The sequence below is a fragment of the Merops nubicus genome, unplaced genomic scaffold, assembly GCF_000691845.1.
Source record: "Merops nubicus isolate BGI_N331 unplaced genomic scaffold, ASM69184v1 scaffold24184, whole genome shotgun sequence".
Classification (NCBI taxonomy): domain Eukaryota; kingdom Metazoa; phylum Chordata; class Aves; order Coraciiformes; family Meropidae; genus Merops; species Merops nubicus.
In genome coordinates, this window is record NW_008603093.1 from 91,607 (window position 1) to 101,399 (window position 9,793).

General features: G+C 44.5%; 1 protein-coding gene across 1 annotated transcript in view; it reads left to right on the top strand.

Annotated features, from left to right (window-relative positions):
- The window catches only part of PDZD2 (PDZ domain containing 2), a gene marked incomplete at both ends in the record, with an annotated part of 52,570 nt that extends 42,790 nt beyond the window's left edge, over positions 1–9,780 (top strand). The window contains 6 exon segments of the mRNA XM_008938542.1: positions 632–735; positions 1,495–1,651; positions 2,821–3,611; positions 4,599–4,743; positions 6,802–9,660; positions 9,663–9,780. Of these exon segments, the coding sequence (XP_008936790.1) occupies positions 632–735; positions 1,495–1,651; positions 2,821–3,611; positions 4,599–4,743; positions 6,802–9,660; positions 9,663–9,780 (4,174 nt within the window).
- Positions 9,781–9,793: the final 13 nt, after the last annotated feature.

Genomic DNA, 9,793 nt, shown 5'->3' on the forward strand with positions numbered 1-9,793 from the left:
CCATCTGTGTACACTTACCCATGTAGATGGCAGAACAAAAAAGGAGAAATGACTGTTGTGTCCATTTGAAAAAGTCCAGATATTGCATACTGGACTATATATTTTAAGTCATTTTAATCTTTGGGATTGTGTCAAAATGTGTGCTCTGGCATTTGTCTGATGTCTTTGAACTCCAGGCTTAGCACTTCCTAAAATCTTACAGATTAAAGCAAACTCCTGGCAATAGCACAGTAACTGGTCAGGTGATTTTAGACAGAAATGTTAGATATGTAATTATCCACTTGTGTCAGCTAAGACTTTTTTTGAAGCAGATCTTGCTGGTGGCTGCTAATTCGTCTTTCAAGGTTGCACTTAGTCATCAGCATGCTCTAGTGTGTAAAGAAAACAATCTTCTGCTCATCTCTTGTTCATAGCTTTGTCCTGGGCCTGGCTGGGGTAAAGTGTCTCTGCGATAACATTTCTCCTGATCTGTAGAAGAGATTGCAAAACGTTAAATAAACCTCGCTTTAGGAAAGCAATTCAGATAGTAAGTGGAATTAAACGCAGCCCCTAGCTCAGTAGGTGGATGAGAAGCTTGTTTGGGTATATGGTCCACAACTTTTTTTTCATCTAACTAAACTGTGTTTATCAGGAGCTGTACAAAAAAGTCCATCTCCTAGTGTGAAGGCCAAACAAGGAGAGACCTCATCTCCCCTCAGCTGGACTATGAAACGCTTCCTGGAGCCAGCAAGCCGGGTAAAAGAATTGGATGCAATTTGTCTGCTTCAAAATTTGCTTTTACTGAAGCTCTTACTTGATCAAGGATTTCAAAAGCAAACCTCTGTGCTCCTTCCCTGTGACATGGGCTCCATAAAAGGCTTTGTTTCCTAAGTCACACATTTAAATCATGACAGCAGCAACCTCCTGTTTGTCTGTGTGGCTTGTAGTCTTTGGGAATAATGTGCAGAGCATGGCAGAGAAAGCTCCCATCTGCTGCCACTTTGAAGGCACCCCAGCTCTGTAGAACGCAGAGAAAAACTTAAGAGGAGAAACCTGAGACTGTGGGCAGTAGGCTGAGTGCTTCTTCTCTCTATATAGCCATTGCAGTGGAAAAGTCTCTGGGTTTCCTGGGAAAGCCAAAGAAGCCATGCAAGCTGTGTCCAGAGGTACAAGCTCTTTCCTTCTCTTAGTACAGAAGGTGTACATGGAGGGAATGACACAAGTGAATGGCTTCATCCCTTGCTTGGGCACTGAACCACACCTGCAAAGTAGTGAGATTTGTAATCCTTTCTTATTTATTATACATACTAAAAATGTGTCGATGAGCAGCATTTCAGCCATCCAAGTTTGACAGTTTGGCTAAAAAACTTTACTAAAAAATTCCCTAGTTTAAAAACAGGCTTTAGACTTCTTTTATAAACACGGCAGTGTGAATGGAGATTCTGGTGCCTGCACGCAGACAGGGGCTTTACGCATTGATGACCGCTGGTCACCAGGCTCACTTCTTTTCAGCAGGGATCTGTCAGCTCCGAGGCAGAGCTGTCCCAGTACTTCTCCCACGACAGTTTGAGCCAGCTCCCGTGTTCTGATGCTCTGACTGGCTCCTGCAACGAAGAGCAGCTCCGTCAGAAGAACAGAAACAGTTTGTTGGATGATGGGTCTCTTCTTCCTGGCAACCTGAGTAAGCAACAGAAATGGATCTGGTCATTCGACTAGTTGGGGGAGAGTCACTGAGCACTGGTTTGCTTTACAGTAATGCTACAGTGATCCCTGTGCTGGTAATAAATGCCAGGCAGCATAGTGCAAGCCAGTGCTAATCATATGAAATTCTGGGAAATGGTGGAGGTTTACAACAATGCACATAAGTGCCCGTTTCCATGGTATTTTGTCCAAATTGCTGCTCTGATTATGTGAAAATGACTTTATTTGATTGGTTTGGCCAAAACTAGATTGACAGCACTGCAGGGTTTTTTTACAAATGACTGATGATCATCTGATTGATTGTATTTAAATAAAAATGTTCATAGCTCGCTCAAACACAAAATTTCAAAATGTCACGTATATGTAAAAACAAGCAAATGTTCAATCTGACATCAGGTATTTTGCATATGTGTCTTTCTCCCCATAGTAATTGATTAAAAGAATCCTACATTTTCTTGCTGACATGCACTTGATCTCAGATTCAAAGGATATTACATTTGTTCTCCCTTTCTTATACTTCTCAAGTAGTGTCTTTGTCTCTGCTTTATTTTTCTCTGGAAATTCATTATTTTATAAAAGCATTTTTACATTTTAAAATACACACTAAAAAAAAGCAAAAACATTCTACAAAATAGGATCGATTCCTTTCTAGGAGGAATGTGGAAAGGGTTCTTGGGTTTATTATTCTTTAATTTGAAACTAATTGTCGTGTGCTTGTGTCTTTGCTCAGGAAAGCATTTTTCACTCTCTGTAAGTTGATGCAGGCACTCCTGAGCATAGATTTAAGCAAAATGTGAAAGAAATTCCGTTGTTTAAAGTAAAAAACACATGTGAATTTGCATCCTTTTCTTCTTTAGGTCATCATCATAATTTAGAAATAAACTAAAAATAGAACCAGATGTGCCATGAACTGATTTTGAGAATTACCTATAAATTGTAGGGCTGTCCCTCTTGCTGTTTACTGTCGTTAGAGGGAGGGAATGAAAAACAAAAGGCAAAACCGCTTTTTGCTATTTGAGGAATAGTTAAGCTTCCTCTGCAAACAGAGCTATGCATACTCTGTTGCAGTCAGATACATAGTATTAACAATGATCTATAAATGCATTCAAGTATAACTTTTTTTTTTCTTTTTTCCTTTAGCTGTTAGAGAAGTAACAATGGCAAAAGCAAATGGTCTGGCTTCTCCAGTAAGTGGGAGATCGTCCAGCCTTCACAACAAGCATGTGGAGTCTGTCCGACCTGGCATCCTCAGTGACAGCCCCAAATCTGCTCGCAGCCCCTTTCATCGACAGAGGAGGGTTGTTTTCTATGATGGTGACGTTAGTGATGATGATGAGAGTTCCCACTTGCAAAGAAGCCAGAGGGCCAAGAGTCAGGAGGACACTGGCATTGTCATTACAACCTCATCTGTAGAAATTGATGATGAGAGCCAGGACAGTGAGTCACCTAGATATAGTGGCACGGATACGTCTTCCCCTGTCTTCAGCAACTCTGCGGAGTCTGCAGACAGCACACTAGAGCAGATTGACTCTCCTTTCTTCCCCATCATAGCATTCGATTACTCAAGTGTGCCTGAAGTTCGGCTTGGCAGCTTGAGTTTGAAGGAGCTCCGGGAAGCACAACTTGAATCTAAAAGATCGCCAAAACTTGAGCACAGGGCAGTCACAAGAGTGAAAAGCATGATGAGCACCGAGTGCCGAAGCCTTCAGAGACAGAGGATGGAGGAGCATGGCTCCTATAACAAGCCTGTTGCAAGGACACTCCCTCACAGCAAGAAGTGTGAAGCATCTGATGCGGCCAGGCAGGGCCAGGTTGAAATAGTCACTCTGGTTCGCAATGAGCATGAGTCATTTGGCCTGGATTTGGAAATCCAGGCTATGCCTTTAAAGGTTGTTGTCACAGGGCTGCGGCCAGGTGGAGCAGCAGAAATGGTAATTTTTTTTTTAATTTGAGTTGCCTTTTTGTGATATACTTTCACTTTGTGGGGATTAGTAGTGGTAATAGTAGTGGTAGTATTAAGCAGCAAGTGATCTGTTGAGAGCAAGTGCAAGGGAGATCTTTGTCTCTGCTGGGCAAGATGTCTCATCCCGTATTGTTCTGAAGCTGCTGTTAAATGATATGGTTCTGATTTAGAAGGAATCTAAATTAGGTTCTCGCCAGGTTTGTCAAGTGCCATGGTAGTGCCAGCAATGTACAGCTCTTCTGCAGTTCATGCATGCACATACTAGTGTGGATACTTGCTGCTTGCTGAGTGTTGCTGACCTAGATGCAAAAGTGCGTGAAGAGAGAAGGAGGGGTGGATGGTGTACAAAGCTGCTGTAGCATTCTTAATCTAGCTAGCGGCCAGTGAGATAAGAGGGGATATGTTGTAGCAGTTTGAATTGTGCTGTGAGAGCTGAGGACTTGGCTACTGTTCTTGCCTTTTTCTCTGACTCGTTGTGCAGTGTTTAGAAACATACTTAGGCTTTTACCATAAGAACTCAGTCCCTGTACAATTTAGTTGTTTATGAGAGTCATGTTGGCCCAATGGGAGGTTGTGACCAGGAATATAACATACACACGACATGCCAAAATGGTAGACAGTGTTCCACTCCTGAAGAATCTAGGGCTGATTCATCCCAGTTCGTTTAAATGAAGAGGGTTATGCTCTCCATCCTGATACTAATCTTGCAGCAAAACCAGCAGCTGTTTCGACCTTCCTGTTTAAGACTGATCATTAATTCCTTTCCTGGCAAAAGCACAGTCTGGTCTTTATTTACATGTTGGCAAACTGCCAGCAGTAGTACCTGTGCTCTGCAGTGGTGTGAAACAGAAAATGTTACTCATAAGCCATTAATTGCTTCGGCTGCAATCTTTGCCCCTGTGGCAGGGCTTCTGAATGTATGTTTATAATTTCCTTGAATCTGTCATTTCATCAGGGATCAATGGGAAAGATGGCTGTAGGAGATGAGATTACCACCATCAACAGTATCCCAGTCAGCAAGATGACGTACGAGGAAATCTGCTTGCTTATGCAGTGTCTTCCCACATCCGTAACCCTGGAGATCCAGAAACCAGCAGCAGGTGAGAGAGTAGATTTGCTTTCATATCTTTTATTCTGAGTACCAGTGAAGAAAATCCCTTTGGATCAGATGGGTCTGATCTTCTACTGCCCCAGCTTCCCACATGGATTCAGGTTAAAAACAGGGGGTACACTGTGTCTGTATTGGTGAACCAGGCAAAGCACTTCATCACCAAAGCAGGCTTCAGGGTGCTCCTGAGCACCAGGATGGGGGGAGCAATCCTACTCCTGTGTGAAGCACTCAAAGCTCCCACTTACAGCATTGCCCTCTTGCCAGCATTTGCAGAGGTCTGAGCCATGAAGATCTGGAGCTAACTCAGCAGCAACCCTGTCCTGAGAACCCATTTTTACTGCTGTGCTTATTTAGTACATATATATTGATCCCTTATAATCACATCTGTCTCTCTTAAATCTGACATTTAGGTAATATATTTATTAATGGACAATACGGTGACAGAAGCCTCTTTTCTGTCTTTTCTGTTTTGCTTTAATCCATTCTTTCGTCCTTCCTTCATTTTGTGGGTCAGAATTCGCTAATGTGCAGAAAGATAGAAAAGAAAACCCAAGAAAACTGGAATATCATCAAAATGTTTATTTGTGTGTTTCTTATAAACAGTTCTCAACTTTGAATTGAAATATTTTATACCTCCTTAGTTTCTGCTTAGGGCTGATTTATGCTGCTACAGCAATATATGCATCCCCACAGACCGTACAAATTACGTGGTGTGGAAGAGAGCGTTTGAAAAAGAGAAGCATACTTTTCAAATTCAGGAAGAACATAATATTTTGCTTCTTTCTAGCTTATGATCTTCATGTACATATTAATACCTGGGAGCCTAAAGTGCTTCCATATGCTTCAGTTCCTGTTGTTCTTTAAGGAATTCCTGGTTTGGCACAATCCCGTGCTTGTCTCCTTAGGTTGCTGTGGCTTTTGCAAGGTAATGGCAGTGGGGTAGGGACATATTGGGATCCCTTTTATCAAGCAGCTCTTCTGTTCTACACTTCCCCTTGCCCTGCCCCATGGGCAGAGAAGAGGGTCTCTTCAGCGTGTGCTCCAGCATGGTGAAGCAGGGCAGCACTTCAAATCTAGTCTGGCTGCTTCAAATAACTCTTCCCTTTTGTTATCTTCAGGAGGAGTCTGCACTTCTTAACTTGGGTACCTGAGTTAGGTGGTGTGGATAATCCCAAAGGTTTGTGCAAGGATTAGAGAGGTATGCTGGCATGGGTGAATGAGCAGGAAAGGATGCTGGCTCTGTGAATACACCACTCCTTCTCCATGCCCTCATCTGGTATTAACTGGCAGCTTGAATGGGGATGTGTGTCCCAGAAGCAGTATAGAATGATGCAAGCAGATGTTTAGGGTGAAGTGCTGAAAATTGGAGAGATGGTGGAGTAGGTGAACAGGAGTGTGTCAGAGTGCAGCAGTGACAGGGAGCTCAGTGTGATGCCCAGGAGCGGGTTAAACATGTACTAGAAGCAAGGAAAGGTCTGGGCCAGAAATCCCGTAAAGCCCATGTGCTTAATGTGTATATAACATCACCCATGCATGTCACATTAAACACCTGCAGAAGTGCCGAGGGGATCAGAGTCAGGTTATTTATGCACAGCTTGTTATCTGTTCACCTTTGTTTGCTGTGCGGGGGCTTTGTGTGCTTTCTGCAATCTGTTGGAGACATCTTTGATCAAAGAAGCAATGAGAAGCGTACTGCTCAGCCTGACTTACCTGCACACTGACACTGGAGTAGCTGCCTGCTTGGCTGCTGAAGTTTCAACTTCGAGATTTAAACAGATCATGACAACTCACCTTGGATAAGTGGATTGCTCCCTCCTGTGTGCTAGTCAAATACACGGGGTTGTGATTAATTTGAGTTGTTGCAAGCACCATTACAGAAAGGAGGAGTGCAGAGCAAAACAAAAACATGTAGTCTGACTATGTGGGTGTCTATTTTTGTAACAAAACCCATAGTTCTGTGTATCACTTCCTATATATGACAGGATTTTCCTTCTCTCTCTCTCTCTTTTTTTTTTTTTTTTTCAAATTTATTTTCATCACGATGCAGCTGTCAGCAGATTTACAAACCTCATCCTGTCTCCTGGGGTAGACAGTCAAAATCAGGCTGATGTCAACAGTGTTCTGGCAGCTGACGAAGAAGCGAGTGCTGGGAAGCGAGAAGGAGCAGGTTTGCAGAGTGCTGGTGGCGACGGCGGCGCGGAGAGAACAACACCGCCACCTGATGCCACGAGCAAGGACGTGCAGAGAGGTGCCACGAAGAGCCGCCGCCCCGGGGACTGCGCTGCCGCGATCCCCGTCACTGATATCGATGACTTGCTCGGCCGAATGGGTGTCCCCGAGAGCAGGGCTTCCCGCACCCCGTCGCGAGCAGAAAGCCCCCTCCGAGATGAGTACACTACGATGTGCTGCTGTGGGACTGACGAAGGCTGTCCCGGGTCTGAGCCACGGCCAGCCAAGGAGGAGCTGCTGGAAAAAGCTGTGAATTGTGGAGTGAATGCACAGGGGGTTCTGGGGCTGTCTGTGTTGGACTCCATTAATACAGGCAAGATTTTTACTGTGAATAAAAACTCTTTAAATAACTATTCTAGGAACTTTAGCAGTTTAAATGAGGATGAGTTGCCTGTAGCAAACTCTCTGGAAGGCAAGGCAAGCGACCTGTTTCCAAAATCTATGTACGGGGCTGCAGAGGATTCTCACTCGGACTCGGAGTCTGTCACAGAAGTCTTTGACAGTACTAATGAGGTGTTGCTGGGGCCATGTGCTGCTGCTGCTGCTAACACCCCTGCAGGCTGTAGTGTAACAGAGTCAGATGAAGAGCAAATTGAGATTTGTTGCATGAACAATCAGCCAGAAAAGCCCACACAGGACCAGCATCTCACATCTGCAACAAGCTCATCTTCTCTGTCCCCACTGCACCCTTACGGCAGCAAAGATTTGCAAACTGAGGGCTGTGCAGCATGTGGGTTGCTGGAGACAAGCATCAACAAACTAGGCTTGGAAGATCATGGTGGTCCCACTCAACTTTCCTCACAGTGTTCAGATGTGTCCACTGCATCCTTGTGTTCTCCTTCCTCAGTTTTCCTGCCAGAAAAAGACATCCTAAAGAATTCAGTCAATATCCCTGAAGTTTACTCTCTCTGTAACAATGGTGCCTTAAGTACAGAAGAACAAGTGGGTTTGGGAAACGGACATAAGAAATGCTGTGAATCCACTGAAGAGAAAGGGTCTCTGCACTGCAAAAAGACAAGCTTTTGCTCTGCTAGAAATGTCAATGGCTTGGAGAACAACTTGCTTGAGAAAGAAGGATGCGACAATGAGCAGAAATCCAAATCTGAAAGCGAAACAGTGGCAAGTGACTGTAATCTTGCTGTTAGTTATTGCTTAGTGAAGAAAGAAACCAACAGTTTGTCCAACTTGTCTAAAACAGACAGCAATAATGTGACTGCATTGTCATCAAGAGCAATATCACTAAGGTCTCCCTTTCCTACTAGATCTAAAGATCCAAAAGCTAATGCAACTCATGATGTGCCAGGGAAAAATGAGAAAATTAACTCTGTGACTTCTGGAAGGACTTCAAATGGAAAAGTCCAAAGCTCAGGCACAAATCACTGCAAAGGACCTGCAGTACCGCACAGTCCATCCTCACAGAAAAAGTCCTGTCAGGATTCTAAGGGAATGGCACAAAAAAGTATAATGGACACTCTTTTAAATAACCAGAAGGCCAAAGCAGGACCAAAGCTAAAAGGCTTCACCATCAAAAGCAAAGCAAAGACAAATTCGGATTCTTCTGGCATTAATCCTACCAAAGTCAGTGGGGCTGATCAGAAAAGGGCTTCTGTTTCTCCACAACTGTCCCCAAAACTCCAGGGAAAGAAAACACCATTGCCCCGCAATTCACCTACAAACCCAGATCCTGGCAAGAGCATTTCAGCAGCCTCAAGGACTCTGAAGTCAGAGCTAGAAAATAAACCATCTCTGATCATTTCTGAAAATTTACTTCTGCCTCTCCTGAATGGCAATGGCAGCCCAACAGCGAGTGGTGAAATGAAATGTGGTTGTGGGGAATTAACAGACCTGCAGCAGGCATGGGGAAAGCCAAAAGAAAAGCAAGTTTCCGTGCAGCCTGCAGTGTGTCATGGTAAGAGTAATAAGGTGGATGATTTCAGAGGCAGAAATGGTCAGTCCAATGTCAGTTCATCTCCTCAGGGCATACCAAAAGTTGAGTATGTGAAAGGAAGGACTGAGAACCCTGGAACAGGCCTGAACGCAATCAAGAGCATCTGTAGCGCAGATGACTTCAGGCAATTAGATCTGCAAAATGTAGGACCGTCTGCTGGAGGCTGTTCTTTGTTGAGGGCCCCCTCAGTTCAACAGGAGATCCAGCGCACTTTCATTGAGGTGAAGCTTTCTTCCTCATCATCCTCTTCCTCCTCCTCCTCCACTTCTTCCTCACCAGCATCGTTTTTGCATCTGCCATTACTGGAGAAAACCGAAGAGGCAAACACAGAAGTGCCTCAGCTGAGTGAGGACATGGAGACCATGCAGTATTTCTCAAAAGCAGACACCACTGGAGACAGAAATCTCTATGGCTTGTCAAAACCTGTGATGAGGACTTACTCAATGCCAGCCCACTTATCAGGTCACTTGAGGGAGGACTGCCACGTTGCAGAGGTTCACCGTGTACAAGGTTCCCAGGTGCATGCTGCGGAGGAGAAATACCCACAGGCAGCAACAGGAATGTTAAAGATGCTCCATCCAAATCTGCCTAATGGCCAGGGTGGGAAGGGGCAGGCGTATACCTCCAAAAGCACCCTGAGTGGCCACGAAATGTCCTCCTCAGCCAGTGACATCTGCCCCACTGCTGATAAGCTGAGGGGCTTCAGAAGGAATTACTACTACTATGAGCTGATTGGCCACATGAACCTACCTCATCCTTCTCCGTCAAACAGAGGATCAAATCCTTCGAAAACCTGGCCAATTTTGACCGGCCCATTGTGAAGGCCATCGATATACACTCAGCTGTGAGGTCACCCCTCTCC